The following is a 17740-nucleotide window of genomic DNA, read 5'->3' on the forward strand; positions in this document are numbered from 1 at the left end:
ATCCTGAGGAAGAAGGAGAAAGAGGCTCTGTCAGTGGTCATAGAGTAGTACAAAGATGCTTTGATCTGAATTCATTGTTTCTTATAGAGCTTAACCTCCTGAACTGTTGTGGATTGAGACATTTTTCCTCACATGCTGTCAACTCCCGTTTAAGGCTGTGAACGTCCAGAGTCGAGGGGCCACCTTATCTGAATCATCAAGCATGATGCCGTTCGGTTCATGTTAATGGTAGGGACTATGGTAAACTTAGAGGTTCGCTTTTGAGATTCTGCTTTCTTTTCTTTTGTGACACTGTTCCCGTCACCGGCTGGTGGTGGGAGCTCAGAGAATGTGGGAAGAAGAGAATGGAGAGTAGAAATAGGTCCAATTTCTGGATTCAGTCAGTAGAGTTGATGAGAATAACTTCTGAGAATGACTAAATGGTGAAGTGCTTAAGAACTCTCCAGCACCAAGGGCCCACAGAAGAGATTCTTGTTGTGATACAGCTGCCGTTTTACCCCCCAATATTCTTCCAATATTTACTTTCTCTTTCCAGTGGTTATAGAGCTACCAAAGTTTATCTGAGCATAGGCTGTTCAGAATGGAGACAACATTTCCCAACCTCCCTCACTGCCAGGTGTGTCTCTGTGATGAAGTTCTGGATAACAGGGAGTAAATGGAAGCGCTGCATGCAGGTGTGTGTCCTGAGGCTCGCCATTCTCCTTTCTGCCTGCTGGATTGTGGATGTGAGGGATGGATTTAGAGCAGCCCAAACTCTTCCTATCTCCTTAATCTTGAAAAACCTGTGTTCTGGTTTTCTGATACTGCCTAAGTAGGAAAACCAAGTGGCGATTATCCACTAATTTTTCTGAATAAAGACAAGTAATCGGGTTAATCCAGACCAAACTCCCCATGCCACCTCAGTTGTCATATTTATAGGTATTTTTTTAATGATTTTGTTCCTTTATTTCTTTTTTTTTCTATTTTTTTAACATCTTTATTGGAGTATAATTGCTTTACAATGGTGTGTCAGTTTCTGCTTTATAACAAAGCGAATCAGCTATATATATACATATATACCCATATCTCTTCCCTCTTGCGTCTCCCTCCCACCCTCCCTATCCCACCCCTCTAGGTGGTCACAAAGCACCGAGCTGATCTCCCTGTGCTATGTGGCTATGGATAAAGAAGATGTGGCACATATATAGAATGGAATATAACTCAGCTATAAAAAGAAATGAAATTGAGTTATTTGTAGTGATGTGGATGGACCTAGAGTCTGTCATACAGAGTGAAGTAAGTCAGAAAGAGAAAAACAAATACCTATGCTAACACATATGTATGGAATTTATAGGGTTTTGAATCATTGTGTTTAACTTTGTAGAGACAGGGCATTAAATTCTGTTTCTCAGAGACAAATATATTTGCTTCCTAACTGCAGTGGTATTTTCAGCTTGTCCATGGACAGAATTCTGTAGTTGCTTTTAGAGAAAGCTTTCTATCTTTATCACTCCAAATAATTTACTCTATATCATTCTCTAGGGGGAAAAAAACCCTTTTAGTATACGAAAAAACTAAATCATGGTAAGTTTTGATTCAGAAAAAACTTTTTCCCCCCAAGAAATGTCACATGCTTCTCCATTCGCTCACCCCCTGTCCTTTGCATTCCTGTAGATTCGGAACAGCTCTTTGTGACAGAGATAGAGAGGTGAATCCAAAATTTATGTCTACTGCTGTAGGTTAAGATTTTTGTTTTGGCTGGAGTAGACCTACTTTCTGCCTTACTTTAGTAGAATAGTTTTGCATTTATTCATTTAAAATTTATAGGGAGAAAAAATTAAGAACGAGGAACTCTTCTGACATGGAGACAAAAATGTAGCGGCTCTTTTTAAACCTTTTTCCAAACCTAAACCTTGCTTTAGATTTCTATACACTTTAGGTGAAATACACATTGTAGTAGGCTGACTGCGTTAGTAACCCTGATGCTTCTTGCCTATTTGCCTGCTCTACCCCATGTAAACTTGCAGTGCCCTTTCATTCTGTGCCGGCATCCTGCTCCATCCCCTTGACTCAGGGTCATGTGATCTGCTCTGGAGCAATGGGATATTGACATATGTGACACAAACAGAGGCTTAAAAAGTGCTTGTGTGATTGAGTGCCCCACCATGAAAAGGACATGCCTACACTAGTTTGCTGAAGGATAAGATATGTGAAAGAGAGCAGAACCGTCTCAGGCAAGGCCAACTATGAACAGGAGAGCTGTAGAACTGACCTGTAGCTGACAGCAGATATGGAAACGAGCCCAGTCAAGACCCTATACTGAACAATTTTAGGTTCAGAATCCTGCTGTTAACCATAAGACCTCACAATCAAAGATAACAGTGTCAAATAAGTGTGCTGCCAAGCTCTTTGCCCTGTAAACACCCGAAAACCCACTCAATGGTGAATAGTTAGGCCTCTTCCCAAAAAAATTGACTTATCAAGTCACTGAGCAATTTAAATATTTTCAAAGAAAAAACTTAAAGCTCCATAACATTTTGGAATTATCAGGCTTCATCCTAAATCAAGGACTTTGCCGACAATGAGTATAATACTATTTTAGAATCAATTTTCCATTCATTTCAGAAACACTGATGAGCCAGTGTTTCAGTTTTATGCCCCTTCCTGTAATAAAAGTGGTGACATATTTGGGAAAAAATTATAGTACTTGGCAAAATAAAGCTACTGAACTTTCCTGATATAAAAATAATTTCTTGTCACTATTTGTAAATATATTTATTGTATTCATGGGCCTATGTTTTCAATTTCATTTAATTTAATTTGTTTATTATACAGCAGGTTCTTATTACTTATCTATTTTACACATATTGGTGTATATATGTCAATCCCAATCTCCCAGTTCATCCCAGCCCCCACCCCCGCTTTCCCCCCTTGGTGTCCACACGTTTGTTCTCTACATCTGTGTCTCTATTTCTACCTTGCAAACCGGTTCATCTGTACCATTTTTCTAGATTCCACATATATGCGTTAATATGTGATATTTGTTTTTCTCTTTCTGACTTAACTTCACTCTGTATGACAGTCTCTAGGTCCATCCACGTCTCTAAAAATGACTTCATGGGCCTATATACAAAGGCTATATTACTATTATATTTTCAAGTATTTGCATTCTTCTTACCACTACCCATTAATCAGAATGGCACATAGTTTACGTGTTTGACCCTCTCAAACTTGAATTATTCTGTTAATGAGATTCACTTGAGTATGGAGACAGCCTCTTGTTAAACTGCTAGCTCTCAAAGAAACTAGCACAACTTGTATATATTGCAAGTGCTTTATAAATATTCAGTGATGATAGTATTTGCTCATGATATGCTCTTAACCCTCATTTTGATCCCACACTAGCAAAGAACCATTTTACGCAAAAGTATTGGAAATCGTTTCATATCTATTTGAATTGTGGGATTCTAAATGGAATGGAAGTTTTTGGAGTAACTATACAACAAAGATGATGCTTCTTCAAAGATTTCTGCTTCCTACCACATGACAACTAGACACATGTTTTTGGTATCAAGAGGAACCCCGTTGTAGAACTATCATCTATGACTTTCCATAGTCCTTTTGGAAATTATTTTATCTTACTATCTTTGGCTGTGAAATGCTTTATGTTTATATCTCACTACTTATCAAGGAAACTAGTCTTAATTTAACTTTAAAATTTCAAGGCTATGCCTTTTTATAGTGCTTTAAGATTTGTAGAAAAAAATCGGATTCAGTCTACCCAACCCTATTCATAATTTTAAAACATTCTCTCTCTTCCCCTTCACTTCTCCAACAGAACTTCCTGTGATTATGGAATGTTCCCTGCACTTTCCAATATGGTAGCCACAAGGCACATGTGGCTTTGAGCACTTGAAATATAGCTAGTGTGACTGAAGAACTAAATTTTAAATTTTATTTAATTGTAATAAATCTAAACTTAAATTTAAGTAGCAACACGTGGATACCACACTGGACCATGCCATTCTGGATAACAAGAAGCTAAATCTGTGACACCTGCCCGTGTAGGGCAGCTTCCATTTTTTCATAGAGGCATGTCACTTAGGAGGACACATACTTCATTATTGCAAGGTGAGTATAATGCTTTTTCTTTGGGGTGCAATATCTTCCTATTGATGCCAAAATATTTTCTGTTTTTTTTTTTTTTGGTAGTGCTAATACACCTGACACTGAAGATTCCGGCAACTAACATTTGTGAAGGGTCCAGTTAAAAAAAGAAATAAATACAATGGTGGAGAAGATTCGGTGCACATATGTATGCCGTGACTTCACACACACGTATACATGCAATACCTTCACCTTTTTATACACATAAACACATGTGTATGTATTCCAAGTGGATTTGACTTTTGATTCTTTGCCAATGCTAAATTCGAACAAATTTGTTACTGCTGAGTTTGTTGTCTACTCATATATCTCCCATGACTAATACGCCACTATAGAAGCTGAAATTCAGGAGAGAATGAAAGTCCAGCGGAGTCAACAGTTATATCAAGCCATCTACTAGCAGTCATATTGTTTTAGTGACCAGATATGGTGAAGTAAATATTCTTGGAGCCAGGCATAACTGACAGAAAACAAATGCAAATATTAAAATGAAGATGCTACTTTATGTCTGAGGGAAGCTGGGTGGTGTGTATATAGAAGTTAGGTGTGAGGGCATCTTACCTTGGCTACTGGTACTACTGCTAAAGCACTTTGAAAATATCTGCTTCATCAGTAGAAGGTAGGTATAATAAATTAGTGGCAGGACACATACTACCTCTTATTCTTGAGCCCTTACTAGACATAGCTAATTAACCATAACCTCAGGGCTTCATAATCCTTTGATACCACATACTAGGCATTATTTATCAATAGGAGATAAAACCTGTTTAGCTTCCCAGGTATTAGTGTGACTTATTTAGTTTAAAGTACCCTGTATATTCAAGGCTTATAACAAACTTCCTCTATATAAAGAGTAAAGAAGAATTTGTTTTCCCATAGACAGAATCATGTTCTTCTTCTGCTGAAGCCTCTTCTCCTCATTCCCAGCCACTACTATCACTCCTGAGCATTTCTCCTCGCCATTAATCTGACACAAGCCATGCTTAGGAGGCATTTTGAAAGATGTCCCTGGAAGCCTCAAGATTGTCTCTGGACCTAAAATTAAGATGGATCATTATCCTTAATCCTCAGCATCCTTAGATACTATCTTGCTTTTTCTTGCACAGAAGTTTATGCTGTAGTAAATTTCTTCCCCCTTGAGAATAGACGGCGGCTCTATCCATAAACGATCCCCACGTCCCCACCCCCGCCCCGACAATATATTTCTTTTATGTCATGAGATTCAGACAACCTCTTAGATTTTGTGGGCTGACGTCACTGAATCTGCCTTGGACCATATGCCCATCCCTTGCTCATGATTCTGTTCACCAGCACAGACCCACGTGATCTCTCTTTCCAAATAGATACTTCCTTTTATTGTAGGAAGAAGCAACAAAGGCAAATACTCAATGGCTTAGTCTCTCTGTAGAATTATTAATGAAACTTTTCAGATACTGTCAATTATTATGCTGCCTCCATATTACAGAAATGAAGTGCAAAATTATCAACTCGAATTCCCACAGAATTTCACTAAAGAAATTCTGAAAACCATTTAATCTCCACCCTCCACTTTCTTCACTTTAGTTATGTGCAAGTACACAGGGCTACAGATTTACCCTACGAGTAAATGTATGTGATTCGCAAATCTAGAAAAACAAACAAACAAAATCAGTTAATACACAGAAAAGTTTTGGAAACCTACGTCGTTTAGCTTTAGAAGCTACCTATAAACTGGAAGGCTCAATGTCAGATTCTTTTTATTTTGGGGGTTAAATATATCTCATTGGTATACTTTTGTGCAAGACAAGTTTATGTGGGTTGGAAATTAGAGAAATGGTAAACAGAAATTCAAGATGCAACTATCTGGAGAATGCAAGCTAAGAAGTAAACAGTGTATATGTTTAGAGACCATCTATGCAGAGCTAAATTTATCCAAATGACTAAAAGGCCCGCATTTAATTCAATAACTCATAAAATCCCTTTATACCAAGAGATAGTGCATGCCAATTATCTATATTTCTTTAAAATCTAGAAGTATTTCTTTTTTTTTTTTTTTTTTCTTTTTTGGTCCACACTGCCTTGAACTTCATTCCAGGGAGTGTGACCAGAGACACAGAATCCACAGTGATTCACGTAAAGAGAATGAGTATCAGGGGCTTTGTCTGTGTCTCAGGCTCTAGGTAAAAGAGAATTCCATGATTCATTCAACAAACACTTAGGTGCCTGCTTTTAACCAGACCCTGAGGGGACTGTGGGAACAAGACAGAAACAGCCCCAGGACACAGGGCTGCTCATAACCCAGTACAGAAGTGCTACGGCCAACGTCAGTGGGGAAAGAATCCGTTCAGATGAAAACTTAAAAATGGACACAAAGCTAGATGAAATTCTTTGTGTGAGTTTATTTGTCCTCTTTCATTAATCTAAGAAGTTCAGTTGGGGTGCCAAGTCACCCATTTGGATTGGGCGTGAGGTGGAGTACACACTTGAGTCTATTCTGAAAAGGACACCATCTACAGAACCCTTCTAAGACGTGGAGCTCTGCTACAGCCTTTCTGATCTTCATCGTGCCTCTGAATAGTCCACATCCATTAATGGAGCTTCTGGGCTTCCTCCAGAAGCAAGGTCTGTTCCTTAGCATCTCCACATACCAAGCAACCTGTGCACCAGTCAGACTTACCCAGTGACCAAGTGGTCCAGGTCTGCCTGGGACTTTCCAGTTTTAGCTCAGAAAATCTCACATCCCAGGAAGTCCCTCATTCACAGGCAAACTTGGACAAGTGGTCACCTTTAGATCTAGGACTATGTGGCTTTCATCTAACCTAGTTAGCACAGGTTGCTCCACGAGCTACAGAAAAGTCTTTCCTTTCTTCCTATGTTATAGGCAATACTATATATTTATTTGCTCTTACTTTTCCTCTTAATACACTGCCAGCATATGGTTTTCTTTTCTTCTTATCCCCTTGTCTAGAATTCTTCCAGCAGCTTAAACAGACTCCAGCAAAGCATCCATTTGATGCATCCGTAAGATTCAAGCCATTTCTGTTTAATCATGTCACTGCCCTAGAGTGACATATACGTGTTAGCCAGTATATTATTTATACTTTCTGGCTCTGAAATTGTTTTTAATGGAAAATTCTTTTTCAGTTATCCAGCCTTGTAATTAAATAATTTTGAATGAAAAAAAGAAAAGCATACATTTGAAAGCCTTCTTTTTTCTTTTACATCTTTACTGGAGTATACTTGCTTTACAATGTTGTGTTAGTTTCTGCTTTATAACAAAGTGAATCAGCTATACGTATACATATATCCTCATATCTCCTCCCTCTTGCATCTCCCTCCCACCCTCCCTATCCCACCCCTCTAGGTGGTCACAAAGCACTGAGCTGATCTCCCCATGCTATGCGGCTGCTTCCCACTAGCTCTCTATTTTGAAAGCCTTTAAGTAAGAAGTAGGAAGGCGATGCCTTACCATCTCTCGACATTCCTAGGGCAAGACACTTCTGCAGTCGGCAGTGTTGGCAACGGTTTCTGTTGGTTCTGTCAATTAAACAGTTTCTCTGCCTCGGGCAGGAGTAAGAGGCATTGTTCTGCTGGCTCCTTCTAAAGAATCCCTAGAGGGAGAAAGAGAATGGGAGGGAGATAAATTTATAAGAAGCGACCATTAACAGAGATGATAGCTACATTTTCTACAGTGAACATCGTTAACTGAGTTCACTTTTTAAAATTCTTTGGCTACCTCTCCTTGGACTGCTTACAGATGTTTCTACTGGGGAAAATTTGGACTCTCTGCAGAGATATGAAGGTATCATTCATTCATTCATTCAATCAATGTGTACTAAAGACATCTGTGATGTTCTATGCAAAGTAAAACAGAATAGAGTTCCTGCCCCCAGAGAGCAGTGGGAAGGGAGTGGCAGAAGAGGGTGTCACGTATGACAAAACTTCATGGGGACAGTAACACAGGAGTGTGTCAAGTGCTGTGGGAGTGAGGAACTCTGGGTACTGAGTAGTGTGGGTTCAATATGCGCCACTATCTTCCTAGTTTCGAATATGCATTTTTATCCATTTGGAAATTTTTGTATTTGGCCAGAACGTATCTGGAAGGTTGTTTTTCTAAGCAGTGATGTACCTTAGAGTCAACCACATCTTTGAATAAAGGAAATATGGTATAAAAACTGCTCAGTAGAAAACAGACAATAAGTAAAAGCTGAATGAATGCTCTCTGCTTGGCCTCAGGCTGTAGCGATCTAGGAGGTCTTCATGCAAGTATGTTTAGGTCCTTCTGGTACAAAATGAACTGCCTTGGACCATACATCACCCTTATAAATAAACCCACAGCTGAGTCTATTATTTTTTTAATTCTTTGGATACCACCCACCTTAGTTCTCTTACCAAAAATCCTACTGGGGTAAATAAACATTTTCTCCAGAGATATGAAAGTATCCTTCACCCATTCATTCACCTATTTAATTAGTTTCCCTCATCACTCCTTGTCCTTGAATTACAATACAGCAAAAGTGCAAAGTGCTACAAACAAAGCAGTGATCTACAAATAGATTTACCAAGAGAAATTTTAGGAAAAGATATCCTGTACTATCATCTCTCGGAAGGAGGAAGCCTAGAAAAGGTCCAGGATGGTCACGCAATGCCCATCTCGCTGAGAGGCCTGGAAGAGGTCACTTGACTTCTGTCAAACAGTTTCCTCAACTATCAATGGGAGGATAGTGCAGGGCTGGGACTAGGGTGAGACTGGTGAGGCAATCACCTTGGTCACACATTTAAGGGTTGCCAAAAGATGTGGTACTCAGGATAAACATTTTAACACTGATTTTACATGTTACAAATCAACATTAATGCAAACTCCCCAAAAGTTTACATAAAAACAGAATTAAAATTATCAATTTTCCTTTTGCCTCAGGCTTCCATATGGCTTGGCAAGGCACTGTAACAGAGAGCTTGGCCAACCTTATGAAAAGCCTCAGAAAAGGATGAGTGGCCAAGCACCTCCTTAGAGAGGAGTGCCAATTGGTTTTGTGGCTGTAATCCTCAAGCCATTCAACAACAAGAGCTAGTTTTGCCCCCACAGATCCATGTGTATTATTTATTTAATGAACCAGTGGTGGCAAAATAAGATATCCAATTGGCCAGTTTGCATGAACTCATGGAGCCCTTAAACAAGAGATCCCATCTAAGCCCCCAGAGGTTGAAATGATGTGCTTCATATACTGTGAAAGCTGTCAGAAGGCATAACCTCAGCTCATCGGTCTTGATTGAAGATGACTTGGAATTTACATTTTACAAAAGAATTGTGTGGTTTTTACCTATGGATACTCTTAAATGCCACTTAGCAAAGGAGTTGACAGAAGAGACTTTTTTGAAGTCACAGCTACAGCCCTAATTTAAGGCCAATTTGACATTAATTGTGAGACATTTCTTGCTTATCTGTTGCTCATTACTGCAAATGAGGTTTCTGGCAATGAAAAAGAGATTTCGTTTTAAATTTTTATTGGATGAAAAGGAACTTGAATAAGTGCACAAGCGGAAATGATGTTATTTAAAATGGGTGATTTATGTTGATCTGAAAACAGTATTATGAAAATTCAGAGGTTGATACTAAATGTGCTGACATTGATATCTTAGTCTGAGCAGAATTTCTTGAGTTTGCTATTTGGAGAAAAATGTAGCATATTTACAAATGTGGGTTTTTCCATGAAATAAAAAAAAGTTGTGTGGTGTACAGTATCATTTTGACTAAAACCTCAGAATATGCTTTAAAATGACAGCATAAGTTCTTTGATCCTGGATTGCTTCTTTAAATAGAAAAGATGACAGGAGCCTAAATACTCGTTCTTGACTATTGACCTGTTGGAATATATTTGTTCAGTAGTTAAATCTTTTTTGGAAATCACTGCTTAAAATGTTTAGTTCCTTAACACGACCATAGCCTCATATTTTGAAAACAGACATTTTCTAAATACGGCTTTATACAATGAAACACAAAACATTTCCACTTTGACATTGAGCTACAAAACATTTTTTCATGGGTACTGTGTAAACTAGACCAGAGCTCTTAAAATTGCATAATAAACCAACACAGTGGAAGTGATTTCACTGGAGAGGTGTCTGATTCCAAAATTATTAGTATTTAGGGGAATTCCCTGATGGTCCAGTTGTTAAGACTCTGTGTTTCCACTGCAGGGGGCATGGGTTCAATCCCTGGTTGGGGGAATAAATCCTGCACGCCACGTGGCATGGCCAAAAAAATAAAAAATAAGTTAAGAAAAAGAAAACAAAATTATTAGTGTTTATGAAGAAAACTGTTTGTCTATCTGCCCAGAGGAAGTAATAACTTATTCTAGAAGGGTAAAAAATTGCTGATTCGTAATTTTGCTTTAACGTGTCTTGTGGTAAGTTGAAAAAATTGCATTAAGGTGAATAACATGCAATTCTTAATTATAGGTCTGCAGAAGAACAGAATACAAGGCACATCTCATGATGTTCAAAGATGGATTACTGCTAATCACCTCTAAAGCCAGTCAGTATGTTGATGGGTTAGGACATTTCATGTTATTCTGCCCCCTCTGCATCCCTCCCCTACTTTATTCTCATTTAGTCTTTTTTCTTTTCTTCCCTCCAGTTTCAATTCCAGGAATCATAATTTTTGAGACTATTATGAAGACACAATTTTTCACATAGCATGACTATTTGAGTTACAGTACGTTTTGTTTCATTTATATCTGAATGTCTTATAAGATTAAAGTTGGTTCTTAGAATTTTTGATTGTGCCGCATCTCCTTCAGTTTACTGACCTTAAATTAATGATTCACTTTCCTTGCATCTTTGATCAAAAATATAATTGCTTTTGCCAATAACTTTGCCAGTCTATCACTTTCCCCTCCTGGACTATGTCTGCATTTCATTTGTTCTGGTTACATACTGCCCTTTAAAATTGCAGAACTGTTTTCATTTCCCCCTTGATATTTAGTCTCTCACCCTTTCTTTCCTTCTAAGGATTAAATTTAAACATTTACTCTTAAGTTTCAAATTTCTCTTATTTCAAATTAAGTCTATGTTAACTGCTATTCCTCCAGCTTTGTGTTTTAAAAATCAACTTGCTCATAGGAATTAGTTTGTCTTTGGAAGAATTGGTTGGATTTGTTGTGGAGGAGAACACTAGACTGAGAATGAAAAACAGAGAAAGAAACATGCTTTTGGCCATGTTCTCTCACTACCTAGATTAGTGACATTGGCCATATGACATAATCTTGTTTAGACCTCAGGATCTCATTGATGAAGTTGGGGCAGATGATTTTTAACTGATCAGAGATTATCTGCTCCACTTTTAACATTCCATGCTTCCAGTTTTCTTTTATTTTTCTGGAACATGAGAATAAAGGATGGTCACATGCATATTGCAACTGCTATCTCGATGGCTTTCTCAAGCAAATAAATAAATACATGGCCATTAGCTTATAATCTTTATTTTAACCTTTCATATTGATATAAATGTGATGGAGTTTACTGGACACAAAACTGTTAAAACAGCAAATCAGTATTTATAGCTCTGTAAAGGTGAATAATTGAAGTTTTTAAATGTTAATCCATTTTTAAGCACCTGCTGATGAGTTAGACAATGACAAAAACGTAAAAGGCCGAAGAACAGAAAATCAACCCACCCACCCACCACGCAAGAATTCCTGAGTGTCAGCAGCAGGCACAAGAATCCTTTAGCAGGCCTTTCAAAAGGTGTCACCTCTTGCACTGTGAAGTACACAGATGCCTGAGGCAAACGCGGATGCTGTTGGCAGTACTGAGTTAAAGTCCCATACCTTGCAGCCTTCACACGTGATGACTCCGTAGTGGATCCCAGAGGATTTATCGCCACAAATTTTGCATGGTATCACTTCAATTTGTGCTGAAAGGGGAAAACAGACATTTTTGAGCTTACGGAGTTGTTTTCTTTTCGCCCTCCAATCTCCCTTCCCACCTCTCCCCGCCATGGCTCAGTGTTTGAAGACACTAGGATGGGGATGGGACTGTGAGATCACCCACTTCTATTTGAACGGCCCCCAGCTGCTTCTTCTAAGTAAAGGGCATCCATTTACCATTGTTTGTTTTGTTTTCCTCAAACTAAAAAATATAACCAGGGACCAGAAGCTTTCTAAACTTTGGCTTTCACTGTTTTCTCCTTTTTTTGAACTTGACCTTCATGTAGTGTAACTTAAAAATCCCTTGAACCTGTGGCTTTGGTTTTCTTATTTTGCACTTCAAACATTAAGTCACTGAGAATGATCACATTGCCTTATTTCAATATTATTTTACATAAGTAAATAAGGGAAACTGGAAGGGGTGGAGATGACTTTATACATTAAGTGGTTGGATGATTACTTGTGAAAATGCCAATGATGAATCAGTTCAATATTTATTAAGCATCTATATATCCACTAAAATAATAAAGGTTGTTGACACAAGATAAGATATACTAATGACACTAATAATTTAATAAAACAAAATGAATACATGGCGATATCAGGGGAAAAATAATAAAGCACATGGGTACTATTACTTCAATAGGAACTGAAATAACTTCATTGGAGATGAAGACATTCTGATTTTGAATATTGTGTAGGAAGTACAAGGCAAAAGGCATTTCTGCAAGCAGAATGGAATGAAGGAGGCCCCGAATGATTGTGGCTTGTGATCACTGAGACAAGGAACTTGGTTCTAATGGAAACTTGGGCCATATGGTTGGATAGAGGGAATGATGTCAGATTATCAAGCTCTTGGGAGTTAGGCAGAGGAATTTTCACCTGACATCACTGGCCATAAGGAATCAAAGAAGTGAATGAAGAAATGATGAAAGTGATGGTTTGGGTACTTTAGAAAGGTGAGTTTGGCAGGTTAACTAGACACAAATGGAAGACTAACTAAAAGACTATTCCTAACCTGGGTGTTAGGTGCTGAAGGTGTGAATTACATCGGTGGCAGGATAAATGGAGAGGAAGAAGCAAACAGAAAGACAGCTCAATGGAAGAGGTGAGAAGATAAAAGAAAGAAAGGATACAGAGGTGGAAATTGATGAAGAATCAAAGGTGACTTCTAGCTTCCTGGCCTTGGGTGTAAGATTAAATAGTAGGTTTGACATACATGGTTGGTTGGTAAGCTAATTCCTTTGTGGAATATGGTGAGGCACGGGATTTCCATTTTGCATGTGTGCAATTTGGTGTCATGTCTTGTAGACACCCGTGTATAGAATCTCTTGGAAAGATGATTTTAAGCCATCAGCTTTGAGGTTATGGATGAATCCATGATATAAACTTTATTTAGAATGTAGTAATTCCTACGTCACTGATAGTATTCTCAGTGTTGTTAAAATTATACACGGTAGGAAGATCTGCTATTCCTTCTCCCAATTTAAAATAATTATGCAAAATATGCTTCAAAATGCTTTATACATCAATCTGCCACTTGGATGCTTTTCTACAGTTTCTCACCCTTGAACATACAAAACAAATAAATGCAAGATATAACCCTCTTTTTATTGTTTTCATTAAAAAAATAATACTTAGCTTTAGGGGAGCACATTAAATTTTGTTTAAATATTTCACAGTAAGTTCAAATCATCTTTATAAGCAAAAAATTCAGTTATGTCCCTATTTTTCATATGAGAAAACTGAGGATACAGGTGGTTAATGACGCCTTTGAGGTGACTCGGGGAATGATGACGGGAAATTAGCTGATTTTCCTGAGATTTCATTCAGTAACCGTTTCTCTGCTTCTCACAAAGATAAAATACAAATACAATTTTGAATTCCTATATTATTCCAATAGCACCAGTTAAAGAGATAATGATAAAAATATCAGGAGAAGAGACAAATTCAACTAAAATACTTATTAGACTAAGTGTTTCTATTTGCTTCTGATTTTATATATGAACTAGGATTTGTCTTCAAAATTGTGGGATATGAAAAAAATGTGAGATTTGATGTCACTCTATTCTGTTCTGTCCCCGTGGATTCTAGTACCTAATCTGTTAATGATTGGGCCCATGACCAAGAAAAAAATCTCTGATCTTGTTTTCTGGTTTGTAAAGCTTAGCTGACAAACTTCATAGACGTGTGAGGATTAAATGAGATATTTTATGTGGAAGTACCCTGAAAAGAGTAAAGAGCTACAAAATGTCAATCTTCATCATCACCATCAAAAACATCATTATTTCTGATGTTTTTGGACAAAAAATATGACAAGCCACATTATTATTCCTTTATTAAAAAATCTAATCATTAAAAAACCCAAACAAATGACACTATAAGCTTTTTGTACCAGGTTTTGTCTTTTTTTTTTTTTCCAGTGTAACCTTTCCAACTGTGGATTTTTTACAATGATTGCAAAATTGACTAAAAATCCCAGGTATCCATTGTACAGTTGTTAGGTTTATATGATATTAAGTCAGAGGTGCTCTTTGCATAAATTACTCCCCAGGGAGTAACTTACACATGGGGAGAATCTGCTTCAATAAGTTCTTAATTATAAAATGATCTAAGTCTAAAGGAAATGAAAATAGAGGTAATTTGCCCCCTGGGGTGTGAGAAGATGTTCTGGAAAGCCACAAAGGTTATCTTACACAACTTCGGAAATACAAATGGGATAAGGAATGATTCGATAGAGCATCTGCATATTTATACATATTTATAATTCTAGCTCAACATGTAATCCTGAAGAACCATAAACATTTTAACGGTATCTTTAAAGAGAAAGAAGTCACTTAAAAGTGTGTATGTGTAAGCCTGTTGTGTGGGAAGGGGTTATCAGTTTGGAAAATCTATGACCATTTTTACCTACTATGGCAGAATAGATCATCTGAGGTTTATTATAGGTGAATATAAATTTAAATAATTTAAAGTACGAATCCTTTTCCTTTTCTCTCATTTAAAATAAACTGCTTCTGAGCTACAGATTCACAGTTCACACTATGTATTTTATAAAGCACATCTTCAAGGCAGGGTATTTCAGACACTAATTACAACAACACATCACATTATTGCTCCAATGTTTGCCATTTCTAAATGTCTTGCCATTACACCAGTCATTGTTTCCTGTGCGATTGTCTTTCGGTGACCGCAGATCTAGAGACAAGCTATTTATCGTGGTTTCAAACTGAACATCTAGGGAGGATTTGGTGGCTTGGACCTCACCAGCTGTGACAATGAAGGTGATAGAGGCTGAGGAGGGAATTCAACTTCCATACTTTTGCTGGACTCATAGATTAATTCAACAATAGCCTCTGTGAGACGAATTTAAATGGGCTGCAGTGCCCTGAGAGATGGCTTGAGATGTGCTCATTTATCAGGTTTTCAATTTCTTATATCGTCCTTTCTCTTACATTTTTCTATTGGTAAGCCTTTGTGGAGACTGTAGTTAATTTTTATTTACCAATTAAATTTTTTTGTTTATAAAAGCAATCATATATTGTTTATTTGGAAATGATATTCTTATAGCATCAAAGAGTGTCAGGGAAGATTTAAAATAATTTGATGTTTTACTTCATATTAGAATAATTCATGAAGCACAACTAACTTAATATCCCCTGATTTGGCATGCGGGTCCTATTCAACGATTGCAGGGTAGTAATCCAAATTTGTCTCCCTCTTTGAAGATGGCAGTTCTCACCCTGGAGTACTCCTGAAGGCCCTTCCTTGCTGAGGGGCCCTTAACACAGCATCACACAAAGCCACCATGCTTTTCATTCTCCCTGCTTCTCAAAATATACATATCTTTAGTTCTACTCCTTCAGAAGCCCCAGCTGTGACACCAGGTATCAAGGTTAAATAAACTAATCCGGGCTAATGCGTTAACTAGAAAATGAATCACTTTGATTCATCAAAATACCTTAACTGTTAAAAGCATCCGTAAGGAATGGTAGTAATAATGGACCTTTTACATACTTTCTGGTTGGTGGAAACATTTTTTACTGTGTGAGCTCCTGTGGCTCTCCTTTCTTACCATTCCAACTCTTATACCTCAGCCCGGCCATTTTTATATTCTGGCCATTTTAAATCCATTGAGGACAGAGTCCAGGTCATACTTCTTTTAAAATATTTTCTATGGAGCCTGAAAGAGAATTCTTATAACTCCTTAAAGCAATAGTCCTAATTTTTTTTCTTTCAGTAAAACCAAAAGATTTGACACTCCCTTTTATGAAAGAGGCTTTAAGTAATACTGATTTTCCATATTTGGGGTGAGGAGAAGAAATCAAAATCTCAAGACGGGAGTGGATATGTATTTTGAAAAAGGCCCCCTGGTGATCCTGATATGATAAAAGGCTCGCATTGAGAATTAAATGAATCAAATTATTAACAAGGAATTCTCTGTAGCACGTAAGCCACCTGCAAAGGAAATAAGATCCTGGGATAAGGCCAGAATCTGAAAATACTAAGGAGTGACCAGTAGTTCTCTCTATATTTCCTGGCTTTTGTTTGGGGGCTATACTTGCAGCATCTTTTGTTTTCTTAAGGGAAATATGAAGCATCTACCCATAACCAGGATAACTCCCATTCCTGGACACTGGGTTTGCCTGCCAGTTCCTCCTTCCCAGAATTTTACAGTTATGCTAAAAGTGGGCAGTGCGGGAAGAACTCTTAATGTCTGAGTGAAGCACAATTTGCATATGTAAAAGTTTCCAATACAGATGACTATTTTGGTTAAAAATCTTTTTGCAGATGGTCTCAGTAGCCCAAGTTGTATCTCCTACTTAGTTGTATCTCATGTATCATTTGTGGCAAATCTGAATTAAAATCCCTGTTTGTACTCTTTTCCTCTCTCATTGGCAGATTAAGTATCTACCTCTATTAGGTACAAAACTTTATGATATCAATAGCAACAGCCCCAAAAGATGAAGCAGGTATTCCTGAAATCTGGTTCCACTGTAACTTTGATTTATCAGAAAATAGCTCCAAGATTGGGGTGGGATGAAAGTGTGGAAAAATGAGACCCTCAGGAAAAAAGTAAAAGTCTTTGAGCCTTTGCCCTTGTACCATGTTATGTGGTTCATTTGAAAAGATTCCAGATATTGGATCAGGTTTGTGTTCTCGTTTATCTCATCAGGGCACAGAGTATCTTAATCCCAGCATCCTGCTTAAATACCAAATATAGTGCATGAAATTCAGTGTACTCTAATTCCTACTGGAATGCCCTCACATCTGTCAGTATTTGGGGTCACTCTTTCTTCTCAAGCTCTTCTCTGTAGTATTCAGGGTGGTGGTCTGTGTGAACTTTCTGTTCTATTCAGTTGATAGACAGCTTCTGAATGATTAAAGATACCACTTATTTTTATATCACTATAATTCCCTACACTGTATATCATTGGAAACTACAGTAAGAAAAAAAAATTACTATCATAAGATAATGGCAAAAAATGATTTTTTCCAAAGGCATAATTTGTAGGATTATCATGAAGGGAGTTGATTTATCTTTTGCATATTAGCATTTACCCCTAAAGAGTTGCTTGCTTACTCTGACTCCCCAGAAGAGTGAAACAACAGAGAATGAGACCAACGAAGACCAACAGAGAACAATGACAGAAATTAGTATTATCATTAGTAGCATTACTGATAAT

The 17740-nt window shown here is 37.6% G+C and overlaps 1 protein-coding gene across 1 annotated transcript in view; it reads right to left on the reverse strand.

Annotated features, from left to right (window-relative positions):
• The window catches only part of RORB (RAR related orphan receptor B), a gene marked incomplete at both ends in the record, with an annotated part of 61955 nt that overhangs the window by 37502 nt on the left and 6713 nt on the right, over positions 1 to 17740 (reverse strand). The window contains 2 exons of the mRNA XM_082843383.1: positions 7595 to 7736; positions 11955 to 12040. Of these exons, the coding sequence (XP_082699509.1) occupies positions 7595 to 7736; positions 11955 to 12040 (228 nt within the window). The remainder of the gene's footprint in view (positions 1 to 7594; positions 7737 to 11954; positions 12041 to 17740) is intronic.

Source organism: Leucopleurus acutus (genome assembly GCF_964270905.1).
Source record: "Leucopleurus acutus genome assembly, chromosome: 7".
Lineage (NCBI taxonomy): Eukaryota > Metazoa > Chordata > Mammalia > Artiodactyla > Delphinidae > Leucopleurus > Leucopleurus acutus.